General features: G+C 47.4%; 1 protein-coding gene across 4 annotated transcripts in view; it reads left to right on the top strand.

The window, feature by feature from the left end:
- tenm4 (teneurin transmembrane protein 4) overlaps nucleotides 1-25,235 on the top strand; it is a 142,044-nt gene that overhangs the window by 103,844 nt on the left and 12,965 nt on the right. For 3 of the 4 annotated variants that reach the window (XM_049726851.2, XM_068651402.1, XM_049726852.2), the window contains 12 exons: nucleotides 1,740-1,886; nucleotides 2,268-2,490; nucleotides 6,850-6,969; nucleotides 9,103-9,364; nucleotides 11,071-11,338; nucleotides 11,647-11,790; nucleotides 12,501-12,750; nucleotides 12,882-12,902; nucleotides 15,872-16,104; nucleotides 16,955-17,109; nucleotides 20,361-21,238; nucleotides 23,468-23,640. In XM_049726851.2, coding sequence (XP_049582808.1) covers nucleotides 1,740-1,886; nucleotides 2,268-2,490; nucleotides 6,850-6,969; nucleotides 9,103-9,364; nucleotides 11,071-11,338; nucleotides 11,647-11,790; nucleotides 12,501-12,750; nucleotides 12,882-12,902; nucleotides 15,872-16,104; nucleotides 16,955-17,109; nucleotides 20,361-21,238; nucleotides 23,468-23,640 — 2,874 coding nt within the window. The remainder of the gene's footprint in view (nucleotides 1-1,739; nucleotides 1,887-2,267; nucleotides 2,491-6,849; nucleotides 6,970-9,102; nucleotides 9,365-11,070; nucleotides 11,339-11,646; nucleotides 11,791-12,500; nucleotides 12,751-12,881; nucleotides 12,903-15,871; nucleotides 16,105-16,954; nucleotides 17,110-20,360; nucleotides 21,239-23,467; nucleotides 23,641-25,235) is intronic. The other variant, XM_068651401.1, reaches the window with a different exon arrangement.

Here is a 25,235-nt window from a genome sequence, read left to right as displayed (position 1 = left end):
GGCTAAGCTGGCTAGCACTTGCTAGTAGCGCGACTTCACATTGGCACGTTAGCGTTTTTGTTAAGTTGCTAGCACTCGCTAGTAGCGCAACTTCACATTGGCACGTTAGAGTTTTTGTTAAGTTTGCTAGCACTCGCTAGGAGCACAGCTTCACATTAGCATTTTTGTTGACAAGCTAACACCTGCGTACTTTGGGCTCATCTCATTTCTCTACATTCCTAGGCCTTCTAACGTATCACTTCATGAAATCTTGGTGTCGAGGATAGATGATGACATTTTCGAACAGTAGTAGCCTCCAGCAGCCGCCACCTTTCTTCAGGGAAATTAAGAGAAAATCGTATTGTCTTTTGTTTTGTTCTGACCACAGCACATTATCTATTCTGCCTTTTATTGAAATTGATTTTTGAGGAGCCCGTCATCGTTTAGCAGAGGCCTTTTTAAATCAGTGAATGGCAAAGCTTAATTGATTTTCTTGGTCGGACCGACGACGTGGTTAAAAGCTTTGCAGTATTTGATTATCAAACATGCAGAACAATGGCACGTAGACACTCGCTCAGAAAGCGCATCAATGGCATTCAATACAAAAGCGCTCTACCTATTGGGCGGAAAGAATTATTTTTAGTTAAATCTTAAATACCCCCTTTCACATTTCTCCTCCCTCCCCGCCCGTTTTCCCACCATTTGATGTAAGCTCAAAGAGGAAACGTCAACTCGGCTGCTCCCCGCACTTGACAAAATGGGTCAGCTCAGCACGGCGGTTATCAAGGCACCTCGCGAACAACGCCGAGCGTGACAGACGGTCGTGTTTGATATGTGGCGCGGCACCATCGCGATCGCTCGTGAGCAGATAATCGGCAAACCAGACGTTTGCGGGGAGATGCTCCTGAATAAACATCCTCGTGGTTAGCATCCCGCTTTCTAGCTCAACAAAACAACCCCCACACACTGGCTTGTTCTCGCTGCTGGCTTTTCTGTTGCCTTTGGCTCCTCTCAATGGTGGAACACACACATAATCCAATTTTTTCTTTTTTTAAATGCATTCAAAATTGTTAAATCAAATGAATGTACTCTATATTAAATTTGAACATACCGTTTTAATGAATTTCATTTTAATCTACTTGATTCAGTTCACAGGATCAGGTGTTTGATTTATCAGCCCAACTTAAAGACGAGGGTTCGTGTCAAAATATTAGAAACAGATGTTACATACGAATGGGATCTTTTGATTTATTCTCAGCCCACGTTAACGACATGAGTAAATAACGACATACGGTGGGCTTCAATAGCAGTCCTTCGTATGTGTGTGGGTGAGTGTGTGTGTTTGAACATGATAGTAAGTAGAGTGTGAGTGTGTCATTATGCTGCGTGAAGGCGGGTAATGACTCCGGCATCGACTGCGAGGATTGGGCGCATCTGAGTGCACGGCAAAGGGATATTAGCGGCTTGGCTGAAGGTGTATCGCATTGATCAACTTGAAGCGGAGGGTCATTACATTTGCCCCTCCAGGCACTCGCTACGGAACAATCACAAAACGGAGGAGGGGGTGTGTTTGTGTGTGCGCCGGGAACATGAATAGAAATGCTAACTCATCGGTAGTCAAACTGGGGTTCCCGGGATCACCAAATTGCAGTAAATTGTCGTGTGGTCGTATTTTGAAAAGTAGAAAGCTCAAAATGGGAGCTCATCGTACAGGATTAATTTTTTGGGGTGGGGAAAAAAACGGTACACTGTCTTTGCAGAGGGCTGTCCCGGTTTGTGCAACGGCAACGGCAGGTGCACGCTGGGTAACGGCGGCTGGTACTGCGTTTGCCAGCTGGGCTGGAGAGGCAGCGGCTGCGACACCTCCATGGAGACGTCCTGCGGTGACGTCAAGGACAACGATGGCGGTAAGGCGCGGACAAACTAAGACGAGCTCAAGTAGGGGCTTTTTGTGTCCAGGAACATCTTGCTATTCCCGCATCAATCTACCATGGATTCAATGTTACCGCTAATAATTCCTTCCAAATGATTCCACGACAATCCGAGTCACGACCGGTGGACCCCCGGTTTGAGAGGCAGCACTCTAAGCAGCCCCGAGCGCTAAGAGGCACACACTCAGCGCCCCTCGGCCGGGACGTGACTTCCTGCGCCGCGCAGCTCATTGCGGGCTCGTTTTTTTAGTTAAAGGCAGACTGACTGACAGCAGCCTGTTGCGGCCCACGCGACAGATTTAAAATTGCTCAAACACACGAAATGTTTTTTACTCATGGTTGTTGTGACCTTGCCAGACGGCCTGGTGGACTGCATGGATCCGGACTGCTGTCTCCAGGCGACGTGTCACAGCACGTCACTGTGCGTGGGCTCGCCGGACCCCCTGGACATCATCCAGGAGACGCAGCTGTCGTCGGGCAACCAGGGCAAGGCGCAGAGCTTCTACGAGCGCGTGCGCTTCCTGGTGGGCCGGGAGAGCACCCACGTGGTGCGTGGCGGCGCCAGCCCCTTCGACGCCAAGTGAGTGGGAAGCTTTGCCGCGCTCCTTTGCGGTTCTGACATTGCGTTTGTCGCTGACTCACTTAATTAGGAACGCATTCAACATTCCCTGATCTTAGATACGAAGGTTCAAAGTATTAGAAAATGCAATCAATCATTAAAGATTGATATGAGGGTACAGATTTGTGAAAAATAAAATTTTCTGAATTTTTAGTAAGGCCTGACCCCCGCCAACAAATAGTTTTTTTTTTAAATTTAGTATATTTAATTATTATTTTCTAATTACATTTAGAGTCACACTGCATAATATTTGAATTATTTCTATTTTCAATGTATTTGTCATTATTTTTTATGTATTCTTAACATATTTTTCTGAATAATAGACCGATTTTATTTGTATTTTATATTCCTTTTTGTTGTTTTAAAAAAAGATAGAATTCATTTATATTTATTGTCACTCAAAAGTGAGCACATTTTTATCCTGATGCGGCTCTTTCGCTGGATCTCAGGAGATGTGAATGTGCAAAACTCTTTGCCTTCCAAGCCGAGCGTTAGCCGACTTTCCTGCCGCGTGATCTTTAAAACACGAGGCACTCGTTGTATTCATCTTAAAGCAATTACACGCAATAAACAAAGCCTCCAATCCGTTCCAATAGACGGATAATGAATTGTTGCAAGTGTACAAGTGTGGGCCCGCAATGACTAAATGCTGCAAAATAACATTAGCCAGGAGCCCCGCTCGTTGCTCGTTATTGCCTTCTCGGAGTTATTTAGCACGTTATTACTTAAGACAACTGCGCTATAAATAACTCCGGCAAAAATAAGTGTCACCGGGGTGGGTTGTTTTTTTTTTGGGGGGGGGAGAATAGGAAGAAGGCAGCTGGATGAAGTAATGGAGGGTGAAATGGGCAGCCGGCAGCGGTTGCGCGTCGCTTGACGGATGACGGACGGACGATGATGGACAAACGTGGAATGAGGCGGGGAAAAAAAAAAATCTGAGCGACGTCAACGCCGTCTCATATTCATGTATCGTGATTACTTTTACTGTAATCTATCTGAGGCCTACTCCGCTTGCCAGAGTCGCCCTCCTCCCCCTCTCACCCCGCCTTTTGTTTCCCTCCTGCTTCATCTTTAATCGCTCGTCACCTTATTTGCATCCCGCTTCGGAAGTCACTCGTCTTTTTCCACTTGCGACAAATCAGCATCAAAACTGCAAAATAAGTCAACAGTATTGTTTTGACTTTGCTATTACCATTTTTTTTTTTCAAATGGTGTCAAGAAAACAAACAGCGCCGCGTGTTGTTATTTTCTGACGGGAAAGGTTACGGTTTCAGACGTCACTATTTTTAGCTCAACTTTGTACGCGTATTTCAAAAGTCTCTCAGTTCAAGCTGCATCATTTTTCCAAGCACAAAGGCAACACATTTTTCTCTGCTGGCACTCAAACAAATGTTTTGAATTGCCTTAAAAAATATATGAAACTACTTACGATCGGGGCTCATTTGGGGGAATACCGGAATACGCAATTGGATCGATTCACAAGTCAAAGTACAAAGCCTGAACCAAAATGGCAGCTTCAAGCCAAAATGGCCGACTTCCTATTCAATTAAGTTAGGTGTTTGTTTATCTTATTTTCATTTTGCCTTTATACGGCAGTTTCCGCCGCGTGTTCACCAAACAGTGACAGCACCTCACCTAACCCCGTTGACATTTTCTCCGGCTGTCAACAAGCACTCGCCGGACGAGCTAGAGAAAAAAAAAAAAAGAAGAAGTAGCGCGAGATAGCAGAAGCCATGGCCATAAATAAGTTAAACGTGGAGAACCCAGAGATGAGCCGCGAGAACGGAGGCTCACCTAAAAATATCAGTGACAATCTATTATTCATGCCCGGTGTTGGTTTCTCGCCGACAGAAGCGAGCGCTTCTGACAGCCCCGTTCGGGGCCTTCGGATGGGCTCCCGGCACCTTTTCTGATACGGCCGCCCGGCCGATCATCTTTCCATTGATCCCGCTTAACCGCTTCCTCGTTGACATGTCTGAGCTCGCCGCCCTCTGATGTTTGCCACCGCAAGAAGCTGCAGAAGGTGTCACCCGGTAAAGCGGCCGCCGCTGCAGAAAAGCTCCTCGCTCGCTCCGGCGTGACACGCGATACAAAAGAGCGACGAGGCCCCCGGTGGCGGTGGCGGCAACCGTGCACGCCGGATGGAATAGTAAACAGGAGACACTGAAACGCCACAAAAAAACAACAAAACTGGAGACGGTAATGAAGTCAAGGTGCTGTACCGGGCCATTAATCCTTTCCGGCACCTTTGTCAAATTTAATCTGTTTTTAATCTTGCTTACATTTGATTTTTTTTCTGGCGGATACCAGACAGAATAGTAAGTAGGGACAGCCAGAGAAAGCGATTGATAGCCAACAGAGGTGTTATTAGCGTCAGGCCATTAGCGCCTCTTGTTGTGTTTCTTCTCGGCGGGCTGGAGCGAGCAAATGCCGTTCTTCACCGTTGTAATAAGCCGGCCCGACGTCTGTGTGAGTTGTACGCTGTCGAGACCTTCTTGAAATGACTTCATTTCTTCATCGTTATTATTGTCAGGACAAATAAATTGCCAATTTGCCGTTTTTCCCCATGCTCAATTTATTTAGAAAAAAAAAAAAATCAGCCCTCAAAGGTCGTTTAACATGACCCACAAAAATGCCTCATACACTCAACGAGGACCAGCAAGACACAGCGGACATTTTATAGTTCGAGCACTACCCGGCAATGTGAATTTTGGTGGCCATGTCCATTATGAGTAGACCCACAAAAAACTCCAGACAGGAAGTCAGCCATTTTGGTTCACAGTGGCTATTTTAGGTTTGTTTTGTCCATTTCCACCGAGTACATCAAAAAGCAACTCATTGCATTATCTCGAAGCAGTTCTTGGATCCAAATTGCACCCGCTAATGTTTACACTCATTAATGTGGCCTCACTGGCAGATATGCACTGTGAGCTTTCCAACCGGAGATAACGCCCAAAAGGTCCTCGGTGACTTGCACCCGATCCTTCACCCTCAGCGTCTCCTTCTCCGGGCTCTGTTTGATGTCAATATTTAAATCATTTGTCTTGACACGAAGGAGGGGGAGGAAGCGTCGTCTCGGTGGAGCGGGAAAGGAGATAGTTCCACTTTGCCGCGTCCTGAAAGAAAACCCGCCACGATCGGCTTCCTCAAATAAAATAAACCGCTGGCGTGAATGATGACGGCGGGTTAACTCTGGCGGCAATTGTCTGCAAACACGGCCAGCCGTATTCGCTTGTTTACGGCCAAGGTCTGCTGAAGGAGAGCCAGGCTCATTAACATAGAAGCAGGTTCCTAGGGAACGGCCTAGTAGGAGGTGAATGATCTTGCCTTTGGTAAGGACATGTTGAGGGCGGTTGCTAACACGGCCGGTGTTAATTGTTTCCGCTCTGTGGCAATATTTAAGACCCAAACCGCCATTAAAAATAGCCTTTTTGTCGAGGGAGTGTTTTGTTTTGGTCACAAACAATGGCTGATCAAAGTGGAGGCGCCAGGTCGGAATTCAACAAGGGAGATGGATTTTTCGGAGTACTGCCCGCTTTGGTGTACAAAAAAAAAAGCATTTTTTTTCCCCCGAACTAGTTTCAACAAAGCACCTGAAATCAAAGCTGAGGTCAACGCCAGGTCGTCTCAAGATTGAGTGTAAATATTGAAATAAATTTACTTCAGCACAGTCGATATTTTGTTACTTGCGTCGGCCATCAAAGGATGATTGGGCACCGCTGATTGGATCTCATTTGGCGACACCCATGTCCATGTGGACGACGTTTCGATAAGCGGCCAAACGAGTCTGCCAATCTTCACTCTTTACTTTTTCCATGGCAGTGAGAAAGATAAGTCGTGCATATTTTTTGATTAGTGCAAAAAGCAAAGCTTTCTTATCTCATTATCACTCCAGCTCGCCTATGAAAGAAAAAACCCTCAGAGACGTGCAAAGTGTTTTATTTTTGTTTTGCTTGATTGCTTTTATTCCGTACCATGTTTTTCTTTTCATAAGCCGTCGTGAATCTTTCGACTGGTTTCTCGCCGCAAAGAAAGATTTGTTTCCTTCTCACAAATATCCAGCATTAGAATTGGAACAGAAAACATTTTTTGTCTTCTGTACAAAAGCCCGAAATTGTTTCCTCGAGCAATCAGATCCGCATCCCCGCCATTGTCTTTTGATGCATCATCCAACAATAAACTCACGTTTGCCGCGTCCCACTTTCATTCAAAACGCTCGTCCTCGTTTGCGAAGCGACAATTATTCTTCGGCATCATTAAGCACGAGCTACAATTTGTCGTCCCGGTAGTGACCTCGTCGTTTTTCCCTTTTCGCCGCAGGCACGCGTGCGTCATCCGCGGACAAGTGGTGACCTCGGACGGAACGCCGCTGGTGGGCGTCAACATCAGCTTCGTCAACAAGCCCTCGTTTGGCTACACCGTCACCAGACAAGACGGGAGGTAAGAGGCATCTTTTTTCTCGCCGCTCCAGCGCCGCCATTGATCTGCCTGCCGCTTTCCAATTTGGGAGCGCCGGGCGCAATTCCCACACACATCAAACAAAGCCCTTCTGGTGCGCGCTCGTAAGTTCCGCTTCAGTTGCGGCGGGCGGGGGAAAGAAATCAAATATGCCAATTCAAAGCGAGCAAGCTCGGACGGCGTGGCGCAGATGGACGTTGTTTAGTCGACAACGGCGCTTTGGGGAGGAATTAAGGGAGGCGTTTCATTTCAGGCGCCCTTTACGTAATTTGCCTCGTTTTTGTTCTGCGCGTTAGCTCGGCTAGTAAACGACTAGTAATCCTCATCTCACCGGTAAAACAATTTATATAGTCTGTCAGCAGGTGGTTTGTTTAACTAGCAACGGGATTACGTGGAAATAACCAGCTTGGCGTTCACTGCCTCGGTCTTTTGATTAAATAATAGCAATTTTAAAAATTGTTACAAAAATTGGCAAAAGAAAACAAAAATGTCCGACATATAAACACCCCCTCAAAAAAAAAAAAGCCAATTATTGATCATTTTACTCTTTAGTGCAACAAATACTAATAATAAATACTAATAAAGTTGAGTCTAAGTCTAAGTCTAATAAATATTTTGTTTTGCTTGATTGCAAAACATTTATTTATTTATTTACTACATTTATTTATTTATTTACTAATAAAGAAATTACTAAGAAATACTAATAAATCATGACTTTCTCCGGATTTTTTGAATAAATCCCAAAACAAATAAATCAATAAAATAAAAGATAATAAAAAATAAATAAATTAGAAATAAAATAAATAAGTCCAAATAAGCGTAAATGTGAGAGTTAACGGATATCAAGGAAGTATGGCTTTGGGGGGCGTTCCCAGAGCGACGCTCCAAACGAGGCGCCCTCCCTCTCACATTTGGCGTCTGTCTCAGAAGAGTGAAAGCCGCTGCGTCCCGATCCGTGCTCCACTTCCCGCTGACATTTTGATCACTTGGCGGCGTCTGGAAAAAGCGCACACGCTTGATCCTTTTCCCCGGCCTTTCATCGACATCCCTCATCATCAACTCGCCTCTAATCTGCTTTGGCCTTGAAGCCGTTTCCTCTCTGACTTTCTTCTTTGCTTTCTGTGACGCCGGCTTCCTTCTCCCTCGTGTGTCTTTTTTTTCCCCCTCACGCACGAACAAAAAAAAAATTCTATACGCTTCTCTCGGAGGCATCTTAAGTGTAAACAGTCCTCAATCTTCGATGCTTTCCGTCCTGTAAACACGAGGCGGCCGCTCCCAAAGCATTCCCTCCTGCAATCACTGTAAACAGGCTCAGTGCAGCGTGAAATCAGAAAGGCACCTGTTCAGCCACTTAGAAATGGGAAAGCTGTCCGGGCTCATTTCGATGATGTGTTCTATGTTGTCCATGACCCGCTTCGTTCAAAGTTTTCTGTCGTAAACAAAAGTTATGGGGCGGGTTCTTCGCCTGATGTCATTTGCTTTCCCCCCCCCCCATCATTCATCAAAAAAAGCAAATCACAGAAAAGACTAAATGGTTGCCAAATGGGTTCCTCAACATACTTTCAGCTGCATATTTGACAAAGGCCCTCATCGATCGCTGCCTACACAGGCTCCTCCCCCCCTCCCCTCCCGTAGACGTTACACAAATCTGACCCCACAAGTCTCCGAGCTGTACTTTTAATGGCCAGGCAGCTACTTTGCTGTAGCGCGACCTCCCGCTGCGCATACAAGCATGTCCACGGGGGGCTCCAGGGGAGCGGGTGCAAATTGGCTTTCGGCGGGAAGTGACAAAAACCACGTGGGTCCGATAGCACGCGCGCACCCTAAGGCACGGAGCCGATAATTCGGCCCAGTAGATGGGTTTGCACGTCGGGGCTTTAAGAGTCGTGTTGGAGCGGACTGCCTCCATCGGAGGGATCAATGGCGCTTTCTAGCTAGCGTGCACTCGCACAATGAGCACTTCGAGAATGAAGGCTTTTGATTGATGCTGTCAGAATTTTTTTTATTTACTTAGTATTCAGTGTGCTGTATGTTCGGCTAAATGTAAAAGTATTATGTAAAAAAATTATAATTATTTAATTAAAAATAATTCAATTACTTGTCTTGCATTCCCAGTTTCGACTTGGTGACGGACGGGGGCATCGCGGTGGCGCTGCACTTTGAGCGCGCGCCGTTCATCACGCAGGAGCACACCCTGTGGCTGCCGTGGGGCCGCTTCTTCGTCATGGACACGGTGGTCATGCGCCACGAGGAGAACGACATCCCCAGTTGCGATCTCAGCAGCTTCGCCCGGCCCAGCCCCACCGTGTCGCCGGCGCCGCTCACCGCTTTCGCCGGATCCTGCACCGAGAGGGGGACGGTGGTGCCTGAAATACAGGTGACTCGGACTCAAACATTTGTGTGTGCGTGTGTGTGCAGAGTCTGCCGACTATTCATCAAGCGTAATAGTCGTCGCTGTGATCTGGTCTCTCGGGCGTAATTGTTCTTCTCGGCAACTTGGCCACTTTCCAGCGTGTCGAGCGCGGATGACTACACATGTTCGCGATGTCAGCCGAGTTGATCATTTAACCCTGAAATCTGTGTCATTGTTAGTTTGATGGCTAATTTAGTCGACCAATTTATACCTGACGCGTATCAGACAATGAAAATAGTCCGCCTGAAGAAAAGCCAGCTTTTTGTGCAGTCAAGTGAGTGTTGAGGAGAAACGGATGACGTGCGTTGGATTCAAGCTCGAACTCGTGGAAAAACATGAGCGAGGTGTGTGCAGTCAAGGCAAAGCGGCGTGTCGACATTATGTACAACGCTCGAGTCAATAAAGGTAACGCCAGCCAAGGCCGCTTTGAATAATTTCTGAGCTGTGGACCTATGTTCGTGAAAAGATGGCCAAGCTGCTGAAAGGAGCAAAGCATGGCGGAAAAAAAAAAGGTTGAGATGTTTATGTTGAGCTCAAAATCATTTTTATCGCAAACGTTTCTGTTATTTAGATCAATGTCAACCTGATGGTGCTTTTAGGGCGCATCGCCGCCATCTTGTGGCGGCATTTTCCGAACAAAATTGGCGTTTTTAAGCGAATGGCCAATAAAAGTTTACAGGTCAGACTGAACCCATCCATCCAGACTTTTCCTTCAAATTCCTTCATCTCGTCTTAATTTTGTCGAAAATAGCGACAAAGCGGGCTTGCTGGGACGCGTTGACCTCTTTTCCCCACAAAATCGCCATCATGGAGCACACGGGGACGGCGTGTCTAACAGGCGTCTCTTTGCCCTTTTCTAATTATCTCGTCTCCCAGTTTGCCTGCTAAGATTTATGGCATTTCATTGAATTTGCAATGAGTCTACTTATAGCCTCCGCCCGCTCCCCTTTCGGAGCGCCGCCCTCTGCTCGCCGTGCCTCACGAGGGCCAATGCGGATCAATCGCCCTCCGAGCAAAATGCACCGCTGACTGACGTGTCCTCTGACCGGCGTTACGGCAGCTCGCCATTTTAATTGTTATGCAAGATCTCGCCGTACGCAAAAGCAGGGCGAGGGTGGCCAAAGGTGACTTAATTAGAGCGGAGCGGAATAAAGCGGCGCTTGTTGACCTTTAGCTGCAACGTGAGCGCCACCCGACACGTCTGCTCGGCCGGCCTCCATATATTACCCGCCCGTGTAAGGCGCCGGCCCGAGGGCAAGGCAGCGGTGCCGCCGTCGTGGTGGCGGGATGGAGCGCTTGTAATGAAGGACATTTCTGTTATGAAATCAATGCGGGAAACTATTCAGCGCGCCATAATGAAGAAATCCTTCAGCGCGTCGCCGCGCTATAATTGTCCTCCTATTGATGCCGTCGATCCGCTGGCAGGAAAGGTTATGAATAATACGAGACAGTCTGCACTGGTCAGCGGCCAGGAGGGAAGACAAATGCACGTTGGTTGTGAAATAAAAGGCCGTATGGATTTCCAGGGAGTATTTATGGGCACGTGTTGCTTCGCGGCGGTCACTTGCAAAACCTGGCCGGGAATTGAAACGGAATAGAGAAGATGAGGACCGGCAAATTTTTTATTTTAATATATTTTTTAATCTATTTATTTATTTGCTCCCGTGCAGACGCTGCAGGAGGAAGTCCCCATACCGGGTACGGACATGAAGCTGGGCTACCTGAGCAGCAGGACAGCGGGCTACAAGTCCATCCTGAGGGTGACGCTGACCCACGTGGCCATCCCGTTCAACCTGATGAAGGTGCACCTCATGGTGGCCGTGGAGGGCCGGCTCTTCAGGAAATCCTTCCCGGCGGGGCCCAACCTCTTCTACGACTTTGTGTGGGACAAGACGGACGTCTACAGCCAGAAGGTCTACGGCCTGTCCGAAGCTTTTGGTCAGTGAGGAAACGTCACGTTAGCATTTTCATGTTAAAGTTGCACTTGAATGCTAATGTAGCTTTTTGATGGTTTTTACCCTGGAACCGATTGTTACGTTTATTTCCTACGGGACAAATCACCGGTTGACTTTCCACCATATTGGGAAAATAACTCTCACGCTACATAAACAGTTTTATAAGCAATTAGAGGCTGCCCTGTGGGATCCAGTGCGGTGGCTTACCACCGCAGCCCGGCTTGTTTTGAGTCTTCCCGCTTTCCAAGTTGTAATGCGCGAACCTTACTTTTTTTTTTTTTTTTTTTTTAGTGTCTGTGGGTTTCGAGTATGAATCATGCCCGGACCTGATCTTGTGGGAGAAGAGGACGGCCGTTCTCCAGGGATACGAAAGCTCCGCCTCCAAGCTGGGCGGATGGACCGTGGACAAGCACCACGCTTTGAATATACAGAGCGGTGAGTCAACTTCACAATCCCTTTTTGCATTGTTCTTTTCTGGAGGGGGAGGGGGGATCCTTTTTTGTTGCCCGCCTACAGCCGCCCACAAATTGCTGGAGACAGTACAATTGCCACACACACACACTTTCTACATTTTTACACACTGTCTATCTACCGCTGTCCATTTTCTTCCCGGCCAACCAAGGGGTCAATTTTTCCATTCCTGCCAAATGGCTCTTGAAAAGTGGATGAAGAGAGAAGAAAGTTTGGAGCAGTCACCTGTCACGAGCGACGGCCTCATCAGAGGAGATGAGGCGTGCTGATAGGAAAAGTGCTCAGGAAGCTTTGATCCGTCACGCCGAGTCAGGGAGCGGGTGGGAGAAGCTGCCGGCAGATTCCACGAGACATGGCCAGCCGCGCCGGGCCCCGCCCCCTCGCTTCTTTGGCTCCGGCGCGTCATGTTCGTGCCCATCCTTTTTAGAATCAAGCCTAATTTAATTGCCGACAGCTTGCTCGCCGAAGCCATTGCGAGATTTAATCATGCCCTGGGAGGAGGATGCTTGGCTGGTCCTCGTTGATAGACCAAATGTTGCTCTGCTCAGACCACTCGCTCTCGCCACGCTCTCCGTGACGTGCGGCGCATTTCAAACAGTAGCTCTTTAAATTCATGTAAACGTGAGTTGATCCTTCCGCCATTCAAAAAAAAAAAAAATGTCCTCCCTCACCAGGCATCCTCCACATGGGCAACGGGGAGAACATCTTCATCTCGCAGCAACCGCCCGTCATCGGCAGCGTGATGGGCAACGGCCGGCGCCGAAGCATCTCGTGCCCGAGCTGCAACGGCATGGCCGACGGGAACAAGCTGCTGGCCCCCGTGGCGCTGGCGTGCGCCTCCGACGGCAGCCTCTACGTGGGCGACTTCAACTACGTGCGGCGGATCTACGCCACGGGCAACGTCACCAGCGTCCTGGAACTCAGGTTGTTGCCAATCATCTTCATTAACGTCTTCCCAGTTGCGCTTGATTAACTCGACCCGCTAACAAGAGTGTTTTTACTAGCAGCTAACATTTGTTGTCTGTCTTGTGCCCTCCTTCTGCTACTCTTGGCAGAAATAAAGACTTCCGGCACAGGTAAGGCAAAGAGGATCGAAAAAGATGATTCCACTTCCTTTGCTCCCTTCCCTTTTGCCTCTCTGTGAACCCAATTGTGACGTTGGCTTCAAAGTGGAAATTATACATTGTGCGCAGATAGTGGCTGTCTGGTTTACGGTCGTCTTCGTATAGCTGATAGCGTTGCATTTTTTTTTTACCGGCCTTCATCTCGCACACGCCACTGCTTTGCATCTGCATCTCCTGCTTCTCTGGATAATTAGCGCTTCCTCAAATACAAAGGGGCTATATTAGGGACACCAGCAGGTTTTCGACAAATAATAATGAATAAATTATGTAAAAAATCTATTTTAAAAAAATATATAAATATCTATGATAATATACAAATATATATAATATATAATAAATAACAGTTGGATGTCATTTCAAATTTTCTATTAGACATGCCTTTGTTAGCATCTTGTGGCATTTATAAACGATAAAAATCATTGTTGGGTAAACATTTCACAGCAAAAAAAACAAATATGCGTCGTGAATATTTGAGTATTATTGCACTTTTTAACTGCTAACTTATGCTTTTGCCCAACGACCACAATCGGAGGACATAGTTTGTACTCAATATAGCCTTCCTTAATCTGGCCGCATTTATGGCAGCTGCTTTGCTTGTTTACCGACGTGGTAAAATCCCCAGCGTGCCTAGCGTGGCGTACGTTTTCCCCGACTAAGCACCTCCACGCAATGTTGTGTTTATTGTAGTTTATCCGGCGGAGTAGAAATGAGCACGTAATTCGTTGAGCTTAAAGGTACGAGCGTCTGCAGAGCCTTCTGCAGATACGGCACGTCTCGGGCGAAAGGGCTCCTGATTGATTTCCCATCACGGGGTCACGACCCCAGACGGCCAACATGTGGTCAAATAGAGAATGAAAAGCCGAGCGGTGTCGGTCACTGGCCCCCATTTAGGGAAAAAAAAAAATGTACAGCACAGTGGCTGGCTGCCCGATTGACTTTTCAGTCTGTCTCAGCAACTAATGAGGCAAAGGTTCAGTGCGCCTTTGGACGACTTGATGTGTCCATTTCCAGGTATCTGCACAATGTGACTTGCAGACTTTCAATGGAAAAAAAAAGCACTACTTTTAAAGTCCTTTCGTTTGTGGGCTCAATTAATTGTAAAGAAAACACAAGCAAATGATGCCGGAATCAAAAGTTATATTGAGGGAATTGCACCTCCCCGCCAGCAGGGGGTGCTAGTCAAACGGGGGCATCGTATTAACAGTTTAGTTTTATCCAAGTGTTTGGGTCTTGGAATGTTGTTGTTTTTCTCACTCTGGGCCGGAAGTAGCCACTCGCCTGGTCAAAACTCCCTATCTACGTCCCACGTCGTCATGGTAACCGGAATCACGCAGCAGAAGGTCTTGATGGTGACCTTGAGACTAATGCAGGGGTCTTAGTCCTTTAATACACATTGTAATGGGTTTGCTGCACCGTCGGACGAGGACAAACACAAACTCGTCAGTGTGCGCTGCCTGCTGCTCGCTCCAGATTAAAATAGCCAAATCACGTCCCTTTGTTCTCGCCGCCGCATTTGCATGATAACAAGGAGATTTATTCAGAAGGAGAAACAGCGTGCGTCGGTATAAAACAGGCAAAAGCCCGCCGTCGGCGTGCGAGCCGCGCATGCCGATACGGGACTGAGGGGAGGTGGCCGCCCGCCTCACCCCGCGTTGGTGTTCATTGACCCCCCGCTAAGGATGTCCCCCCCGTGCCCTCCCGCTATTTCTGCGCTAGCATGCGGCAAAATCCAATTATCTCCTACAAACTAGATGTTGTCGGTGAATATGGATGGCCGCGGGCGCTGAAGGTCGGCGAATAACGCTTCCTGCTTTTGAAAGCGGCTGCTCTACATACGCCCCTGGAGCCGATAAGCTATCAGCTGATTGCACCTGCTGACGAGAATTCCGTTATTGAGGTTGGATACCAACCTACTTCCTCGTTTGTTGTCGTTTTTTTTTTTTTTTTTTTTCCCTTGGCCAGCTACCTTATTTTGGATGCGGTCGGGAAGGGCTGGATGTCAGATGTTGGTTGAAGGTCATTTGTCAAATGAAATCAGTTGACGCTCCCGACAGAGCCTGGCCTTGTTGTGGCATTCTAAGAAAACAGTAAGCCACCAAAGAACCCCTCAAGGTTAAAGAGTAGAGATTGGCTCCTAATCCACTCTGAATGACGGCCAAGCGTCTCCATGCTTATCGGCGGGCCTGCCGAGCGTCCGATAAACTCGGGTTATCTTTGAAGTGGACGCTAATGACTACCTTGCTAAAATACACCCACGTTGCGTTTTTTAAGAGCGCACATCAGGACAAAATAGCTCGCAAACTGCCTTGGCTCGGATTTACTCATTGATCCAGTAAGTATTTCCAAATATGATCCCTAAACTAATTCAAATTTACCTTGCAACATTACCCTGAAAAAAAAAAAGACTCGCCGTGACAACCCAGACGAAACTTAGCTCCTTTCTGAAAAATTTAATCTACAACTGGAGTTTGTCAGCATCTTGTGCCATTTCAGAAAAAGTGCAAACGTTGCCATTAGGTGATTTTTGGGGTGAATAGCTGGGGGATGGAAAAAAATAAGCTAACAATTGCTTTGTGTGCGGATTCGTCCAAATAAGTGAAAAGAAGGGACAAGGGAGTTGACTTTTTGCAATGGCCGCAACTGGGTTGCTTACACAGCGTTGTCATTTTAATATCACGGCAAAATTACGGGTCAGACAAAGTGCCATCATTAGCATTTCTCTCCAGTGGACGCCGCTACGCTTTGTGTGCCATTAGAACAATTTGCCAGCTATTGTGGATTTCCAACTAAGATGCCTGAATTGTTTTCTTTTTTTTAAAAAAAATCTGTTCTCCTTTAATCACATTTTCTTTTCATTTCCCCTTCAATGAATTCAAACGGCTCTTTCGACTCCATTTTAATTGTGTTTTTGTCGACCTCAGCAACAGCCCGGCCCACAAGTACTACCTGGCCAGCAGCCCGGTGAACGGCGCCGTGTACCTGTCGGACACCAGCAGCCGCAAGGTGTTCAAGGTGAAGTCGCTCAACGCGCCCAAGGACGTGGCCAAAAATCTGGAGGTGGTGGCGGGAACCGGAGATCAGTGCCTGCCCTACGACGATGCGCGCTGCGGGGACGGGGGCAAGGCTGCCGAGGCCACGCTTACAAACCCCAGAGGTGAGTCCTGGCACCTTTGCATAAGTCACATGCTAACAGTTAGCATGTGTGCTACCTTGTGTGTGTCTTTACTATATATATTGTTTTATTTACATTTAAAAGAAATCCTATGCTTCCCTTACATCCCTTAGCCCCTGTCACATGTTAATAGTTAGCATGTGTGCTAGCTTGTACGTGTTTATATATTTTTTTTACATTTGAAAGAAATCATATGCACATCCCTTAGCCCCTCTCCCATATGTCCCATTTTAGCATTGCTTTGGATGCAAAAAAAAAAAAAAATATGGTGAAACAGTCTCAATGTTTTCACCCAACCATATGTTAGCATCACCGGTGTAAATTATTTTAAGATGTCATTATTTGGATTATTTTCTTGCGCTCCCCAGCGTCATCTTTTTTCCCCTTCCTTCTCTATATTTGGACGAGGCGTTGAGTTATTTGATCACACGCTCGCGCACCTTTTGTTCTCCGCCGGCATGACAGTGTGATTCATACGTGCGGAAATTTTGCTTGACGAGAAGTGTTAAAAACACACACTCGCACACAAAGGTTCCTTTTGTCGCCAACGCTGAAATATTGTGACAGGCTCTGAATATATAGAAGTAATCACATGCAAAACAAAGCTGTGTGCAAACGTCAGGTGCTCATTTCTGGCGATCTGTGGTCCAAGCATATTTCAAGAGGGGCCAGTGCCCCAGCAGCCCCCCTCTAGCTCTGCCAGTGGTTATAATGTGTAATGTGTAAAAACAAAAAGATGCCCAATATTCTTCTATTTTAAAAGAGCTTGATGGCCCTTGTGACACTTCAAGATGTTTGCTGACGACTGCGCTTCATTTTTCTTTTTTTTAAGGCATCACGGTGGATAAGTACGGCATAATCTTCTTTGTGGATGGAACCATGATTCGCCGGGTGGACCAGAACGGAGTCATCTCCACCCTCCTGGGCTTCAACGACCTGACCTCCGCTCGACCCCTCAGCTGCGACTCCGTCATGGACATTGCTCAGGTAGCGTCCCGCCCGGCCCCGCCCTCCCCACCACCTGGCCATCCGAGCAGAATTAAGCAAGGATGCGCGTTGACCTTTTGCCGTAGGCAGCGTGCAGCGGATGAGCTTGAACTTTAACCCCCCGCGGACTCTCGATCCACGCGTCCACTGAGGCACGAGCACATATGGAGCGCACATACACGCTCTCTTAAAACCACCCCGGGCAAGGACACCCGAATGCTAGAAAAGAGCGGATAGAAAACTGAAATGAGGGGGTTGCGCAAGTGTGCACACCCCCTTGCAGGCGCAATGTGGCTGTGTTGAGAATGAAGGTAAACACATTGAAACGGGAGTCAGCGCAGCGTTTCAAGTGCCTCCCGTGAAGCGGCTTCAGGTTCAGAGGCCTTTGCTGACATTGTTTTGTTTTCACACAGAACGGGAAGCTTTGAAGCTAACGCCGACATTAAAGGAACGCTACGCTCTACCATATGACTTTGAATTTGGGCCAATTATAAGCTCTGATTTTGAGAGACAGAGCGTTCAATATATAATTTTAGAACAAAAGGCCTAACATGACAGGAACCAAATCCTTTTTTTTATTTTATTTTTTTATTAGAGAACAAATGTGGTTTAATTTCCTTTCGCTACTTCACTACTGCCATCGCACTCGAGATTGTTTCTTGTTCTGCGGTTAGCGTCATTGTTCTCCTCTTTGCTGTCCTCAGCGATGGTGAGACAAATAAAAAAAAAAAGCCAAAGAAAAAGCATAAAGATGGCCGACTGAGACTCCGCAACCATGACAAACGGCCAGCGAGGCCCGTTGAAAAACGCTCAGTCGCTAAAAAGCATTCATTAAAAATTCATGTGCGCGGCTTCCAACACTCGGCAAGCCCTCACTTAACATCAGCGCTTCTCTGGAGGAGTCTCCATCATCATTACCTCCACCTCCGCGGGATGATGTTGTCAGCCTGACTTCTTGAGTGATGGCTGAACGAGACGGCATCATATCGAATCTTATTTGCGGCGCAACGATTATCCGATTCATCGCAGATATCAAATTAATTCACAACTAATTTGCTAATTTTGTGCTGTTCAATTTAAAATTGTACAAAAATAGCCTGACTGGACGATAAATACGTGTGGGATTGCTGCGAGGGCAATTGCCTCTGGTGTCCGCGAGGTTTTTTGGGACCCGGCGAGCCCGCTCAAGCGTCTTACACTTCTTCAAACTGCTCTGGGCTTCTCCTTTAAAGTCCTTAAAAGGTGCTTTGGCGGGCCTCCCGCCAAGTTCAGCCTTTAAGCGGAGGCAAATGGAACGGTATTTACGGCTTCCGCGCCAGCGTTGACGTTAGATTTACTCTCAGACGAGTTCTTGAAATGATGACATTTCTCTCGTCTGCCAGCGGACCTCATGCTGCTGCCAGGAAAGACGGGACGTGATTGCTTCTTGACTGTGTCCTGGGGTAAAAATAGGCCAAAAAAAGATTGTTTGCTGTGAGATGTTTTGCGGAGCTGCCATGTTTTTATTTTTTTTTGACAGTCACAAAATAGGCAAAAAAAGATTGTTTGCTGCGAGATGTTTTTTTGTAGTTGCCATGTTTTTTTTTCGGTAGTCTGTGTAAATCTTTATTTTCCAAGTGCTCAATTTTTGTTACTGTAACTTAGTTACTACGAAGTTATTTTTAGCCAAGCACTTGGCACTTTTTAAACTTTGGGACTGGATTTTGACTGGAGTGAAGTCATGCGACACGCGGGTTACATCATACATGACAGCAGCTCTGTGAAACCCCTTCTCAAAGTGGCATTAAGAACCTCCTCACACCGGGGCCTCATGTAATATTTAACCGGCAGTGTTGACAAGAAATTGGTTTTAAGAAATTCAAATTCCTCCCCCACTACTTCCCCTGGTGTGCTTTTTTTTGCAAATGCATTTTCTGAACGCCGCCAGGCCCGTCGAGATGGTATGCAGCCCGCCCGCAGCTACGCTTCATGATGGGGAACCTCCTCCCCTCCCTTTTGAGGGCTTTTTCAATCAAAAGCAGACAACTGCGCCGCTCCAAAAGAGTGCCAAGAGATTCAAAAGCGTGACCAATAACGCCGGCGAGTCAGCGATGGCATTTTTTATGTCGTCCACTCCCCCGTTGGCCGTCAAATGATGAAATTGGCTTAAAGAGCGTGAGGAGATAAAGGTGGAATATGGTGGGCAATCTTCTACTTGAAAGCGGATAACAAGCTCTCGGGTGTATCGAGGGAGGGCTGTTGCGCTGCATGTGATGTGTCATCGAAGGACTTCAAAGAAAAATATACTTTGTGTATTTTTTGTAAGCAACATGCTGCCTCGTGGAAATGCAAAATAGTCTCCGGTAACATTTAGTTGACATTACGATTTGATTTTTCCCTTCAGATTCAATCCATATTTTTATATAGCATATATGATCATGTGATGCCATCAGCGACCATTTTTTGTTTCTATGGTTATTTTCCCCGGTGGAACATTTCCCGTAAATCTGCTTGACGCAAAATCACGTTCATTAACGCTTTTGTCTCATCGTTTGCATAAAAGAAAACTTTTAATCAATGTGCTATTCAAATGTGCATCTTGACGTGCGTTAAAGAAGACATTGAGCGACGAGCGTGCTGCATTGTCCGCGCCACAATGGAGCTTAAATGGGAAGGCCCGAAGCCTTCCGATGGCGACAGAATTAATTGTCCGCCTCGAGTAAAACGCTAGAGGTGAGGAGAAGGCGGCGTTTCCGCCTCTTTTAAAAATGTCCGCCGCGCTTTATCTGATCCTCAACGGTGCCCTTTTTTTCACCTGCGATGGATTACTATCTTTGGATCATACTGTACAAAAAGCGTGCTTCCGCTTTTAACACGACACTTGGCACTGCTTTCGTCCTTATCAAATGATTACGTCCCCCCCCCCTCCCTCCCGAAAATGGAATCTGCGAGATAACTCATTTTTTTTTCACTTATTGTTCCCTTGATGCTTCGCTATCCCTCCAATACATCAAACCTTGTTTCCATCAAGCTTGGTTGTATTTTTGTCCGAAAAATATCATCGTTCAAAAAATGGAAACTGAGATTTGATAAGAACTGTAAAAGGGGTCATCTTCGAGCACAAGAAATGCAAAGAGGAGCATTTTTTAGCTAATAGCAGAGAATGGTTGTCTTGCTAATAGCCTAGCTAACGCGGCTATCCCACTGTTTATTAGATCTAAATTGTAAATTGTTTTTCTGTATATTGATGTCATTTTTTTTCCCCTTTGCAGGTTCGTCTGGAGTGGCCAACAGACCTGGCGGTGAGCCCGCTGGACAACTCGCTGTACGTCCTGGACAACAACGTGGTGCTCCAGATCTCGGAGAACCACCAAGTGCGCATTGTGGCGGGCCGACCCATGCACTGCCAAGTTCCCGGCATCGACCACTTCCTCATGAGCAAGGTGGCCGTCCACGCCACCCTGGAGTCGGCCAACGCGTTGGCCGTGTCCCACACCGGCGTGCTGTACATCGCCGAGTCGGACGAGAAGAAGATCAACCGGGTGCGGCGGGTGTCCACCGACGGCGAGATCTCCCCGGTGGCGGGGGCGCCCAGCGGCTGCGACTGCAAGAACGACGCCAACTGCGACTGCTACTTGGGCGACGACGGCTACGCCAAGGACGCCAAGCTCAACGCGCCGTCCTCCTTGGCGGTGTGCCCAGACGGCGAGCTTTACATCGCCGACCTGGGCAACATTCGCATCCGCTACGTGCGCCAGAACAAGCCTTACCTGAGCCCGCTCAACATGTACGAGGTGTCGTCGCCCATCGACGACGAGCTCTACCTGTTTGACGCCAACGGCAGCCACGTGTTCACCCAGAGTCTGACCACGGGCGACCACCTCTACAACCTGACCTACACGGGGGCGGGCGACCTCGCCGCCATCACGGACAAGAATAAGAACGTGGTGACCATCAGACGGGACACCACCGGGATGCCCTTGTGGATCATGACGCCCGACGGCCAGACCTTTTGGTTCACCATGGGCACCAACAACGCTCTGAAAAGCGTGGCGGCGCAAGGCCAGGTGCTCGCCGTCATGACCTATCACGGCAGCTCCGGCCTGCTCGCGACCAAGACCAATGACAACGGGTGGACCACCTTCTTTGAGTGAGTAGCTTTAGCGCAAAGGTTAGCCACGGCGAGTCGACCTCCTGTCGTAGCCGTGAATGTCGTCGCTACAGACGTAATCCCATTTGTGTTATCGTCTAAAACAGGATTAGCTGTTCTGGCATGTAATGACACGCCGTATATGCTCAGCGCAGGATTCCGTTTTGCCGCCACTTCCGGGAGGCGGTCTGTCCCGTCTCTCTAAAAAAAAAAAAAAAGAGGGGGGGAGGGGGAGAGCGATGAAGCAGACGGCGCCGATCAGACATCTGTTTCACCTCGCCGGAGGAATAGACGGGCCCGATGCATCATCAGATGCTCGCTTTCATCTGAGCTAACACTCATCACCTGTCTTTGATTGGCTCTGCGCGTCGCTTAAGTAGATTCGAATCAGCGCGGCGTGATCCGATCGGTCCTGGTGCATCTGCGCCATCCCGTGAGGGGGCTGGCCCCGCATTTGATTTTTTACACCGCACAGATGGGCTCGCTCGTTTGTAAATGAAGCAAGAAAAATTGGAAAAATTAAAATGTTAACTCGTTCTTTGCTGAGGTTTTCAGTATTGTCTGACATTTTAGAGCAATTATTTTAGAGCCAATTTTTTTTTAGAGAGCTTTCTCGAAAAGTCCCAGCCCCCTCCATTATCATTTAACAACATCTTTAAAGTGAGTTTTTTTTTCATTTATTTTTTCTGTGTCGTGTTTCGAAAAGGTATAGGAGCCGTCGTCCTTCAGGCTACTGTGATCCATGAATAAATTAGCTTTTAATCATTTTCCATAGACACCACAGGCTACTTTCTACTCAATTCAATCACTGGCCGCTTTGTTATTAATATAATCCATAAATTTCATGATTTCATCTTCCCAAGACAATTGCAATTTGTAGTAAGGGAAGCTTTTTAATTGGCACCAGGTCACTTCTAGCTATGCGGCCAATGTTCCATTTGCGGGCGAAATTTACGTACCTGTGCCAGCCCGCTCATCAATGTTTCATCTCAGCCAATAACGACTGTTTGTTTTCTTTCCGTAATTAGCTTTGAAGGTCACTCCGTCCCCCTCGGGTGGCGGGGGTTGTCAGAATCGAAAATATTGTCCCTAAACTTTCGTTTGGAAGATTTCTGTTGTTCGGAAACCACACCCCAAAAAAAAGGACAAATGGGCGACAGCCTCATAGCAAAGAAACAACAAAAAATAAATCTGCTGTGGCCATTGTTGCGGCGTCTTGCCGAGGTGGTCACATGACTGCTGGCCTCTTCTTATTGTTTCCACAGTCTTCACTCGGACTCATCCTGACATTCTCCACTCCGCATGGCACTCGAGTTAGCGATTAGCGGCTATGCCGGGAGGACGGGAAGGCGCGATGTCCAGTCTATTATTATTGGGGACAACACCCCCCCCCCCCTCCTCTCTGTTTCTACGCGAAAGGTCACGGAACTGGCGTGTGAGACAGATGTGATGCAATATGAAGGGACTCGTGGGCATCTGAGGGGAAAGGCCCCTCCCCTCCTTGACCACAAAAAGCAGCTGCGTCTATTTCGAGTTCAAGGGACAAAATACAAATCGTAAGAAATCAATTAATAATCACCAGATGAATTGATGATGATAAAAATCGGAGTGGAGGTGTGTCCTTTACTTCAAAATGTGAGATGGGGGCGGAGGTCTTCAGCTACAAATGACTTTAGCATTTAGCTTGATTGGAAGAGGAAGACTAAACTGCTCCCGTAGTGCAGCTCGGCTCGGATTACTTTTATCTCCGGGAGATGATTCCTCTCCCGCTCTTCCTGTCCATATTGGATATTTGAGATGGCAAGCGCTGAGGAAATAAAGCAGCACCCGCCAACCTCATTTATGAGCGAGCGGCTTCGCTCTGGCAGGCGGCAACATGCAAAGAGGGCTTCCTTTTCAATCGCTATTCAGCGAGCGTGAGCACTCCTCGGCGCGGTGACAGCTTTCAAATTGTTTTCGCCGCCGACGTGACGCGGGCAGCCGGATGAAACAATCTGGCCTTGTCGTGTCGGCGCGTGTCATAAACGTGACTGCCGATTAATGAAACGTCTGTTAAGCCGCTAACGGCGCGTCATCTTTTTTCTGACAGTTTTCAGCCAGGTGAACAGTTTTTTACGATTGCTGGAAAACAGGGGGATCCCCAAGTCGACTGTGTCCACGCCCACAACAGCGCACAACTCCCTTTTTATTTTATTTTTTTTTACCCATTTTTTAATCTTGTTTATGCAGGTATGACAGTTTTGGCCGCCTGACCAACGTGACTTACCCGACGGGGCGGGTGAGCAGCTACCGCGCCGACGCTGACGGCGCCATCCGCGTCCAGGTGGAGGGCGCCGCCAAGGAAGACGTAACGGTCACCACCAACCTGTCGGCCTCGGGCACCTTCTACACGCTCATGCAAGGTGAATACCTGTCGTTTTCTTTGCTTTTGCTAACAAACATGTCAAGCAGTGACTTTGATGCTAATCTTTGGCGGGACCTTGAACATCTGAAAGGTGATTTTTATTTTGTCTATAAAATAAGCTAATTCGATATTTATCAATGACTTTTGATTTCAAAATAATAACCTGTCTCGTTTTCCAACACCTTGCTCGGCTACATCTTGATGAAAGGAAAAGTGCGCCGGGCTACAAGGCAGCGAGTCCGCGTTTATCGATTATGTGTCACGTCACACAATGGCAGCCATGCATACGAGATGCTGCGGCTTTGCTCGCCACTCGCCAATTTGTGTCGGGGCGCGTTCTGACGTCCTCCTTTGTGCCCGACCACTTTATCGATCGCCTGTTGATGGCGCTGAACTTTTTTGGGACAAAGACTAGCCTCCTCCCGCCATCCGTCCACGCTCCCCCCACTTCTTTCACGGATGAAATTGGAGGCGTTCAGCTCTGGTTTCTTACTCCCCCGTCGTCCCATCCGCCGGTCACATCCGTGTCATGACCTTGTCTCGGACATCTGTTCACCAGCCCATCGGCGCCAGCAACCCAGTCCGCTAATTAATTGACTTCGTGGTGCAGGGATAGCCAAGTGCTCACACTCTGTGCTGATCTCGAAGTCCAGATACTTGTGTCAAAACAGATAGCCAAAAGAAAAGTAAAAAAAATAGTGATTCGACGCTTAAATAGAAGTAAGCAAAAAAATATTTCGGTAAAGATTCTATGTTCAAATTAAGGGAATCCAAAGGATTTTTATTTTTGGGTCTCCTGGCTCACGCTTCAAAACGGGAAACATGTAAGAGGAGGAGCTCGCCCTAAAAAAAGAGGGCAGCTTTAAATCATCAAGACTGGCAAAACAGTCAAACAAGAAAAAGGAGGGCAACTTTCAATCGTGTTTTATAATGTAGTCACACTTTGTCCAGTCTAGAAAAAAAAAACACATGGATTTTTTTTCTCAGTTCTCATTATGAATTCGTTTTTTGTTGTGCTTTAACAGTGGTGGAACGTTGCAAAGTCGCTGTCAGCGTTGTCCATCACGTCGCAAATATTGGGTAGCGGCTTTAATTACAAGGCTGCTCGGGCTGCGGCGTCCGCCATATCCGACGCTCCCTTTTAATCAGAGGGGGCCGTACTAAAGCTGTCACGGCGCCTTGCTTACTGCCGCGTACCGCCCACCTCAAGCCCTGCGGCAATATTGGATTTAATTCAACCGACTTTGCTCAAGTTCCTTGCTCTCAAACAGCTCATGAATCCTCATGTTGGAAAATTCAACAAATAAATCATTCTCATAGCATGCACCCGCTAGGTGTGTTTAACGGCCGTTGGGATCATACCGAGGGCCGTTCAGTCCACCTTGAATGTCGACTTATATTTATTGATTACATTCTCATTAGCTGACTCATCTTTATATTTGTAAGGCAGTTAGGAATGTATCTTGAAAAGTTTCAGACCACGACACGATCATTTTGGCTAAATTATCAAGCCGAGCAGCATGTTGGAATGTGCGCTGATGCTGCAATCAGAGAAAATCGGCAAAGAAAGTAGGAAAGAGACCAACATGTCTC

This window comes from Syngnathus scovelli, chromosome 7 (assembly GCF_024217435.2).
Source record: "Syngnathus scovelli strain Florida chromosome 7, RoL_Ssco_1.2, whole genome shotgun sequence".
In the NCBI taxonomy this organism is placed as follows: Eukaryota; Metazoa; Chordata; class Actinopteri; order Syngnathiformes; family Syngnathidae; genus Syngnathus; species Syngnathus scovelli.
Note: the sequence above shows the minus strand (reverse complement) of the source record. Positions and strands in the feature narration are given on the sequence as shown.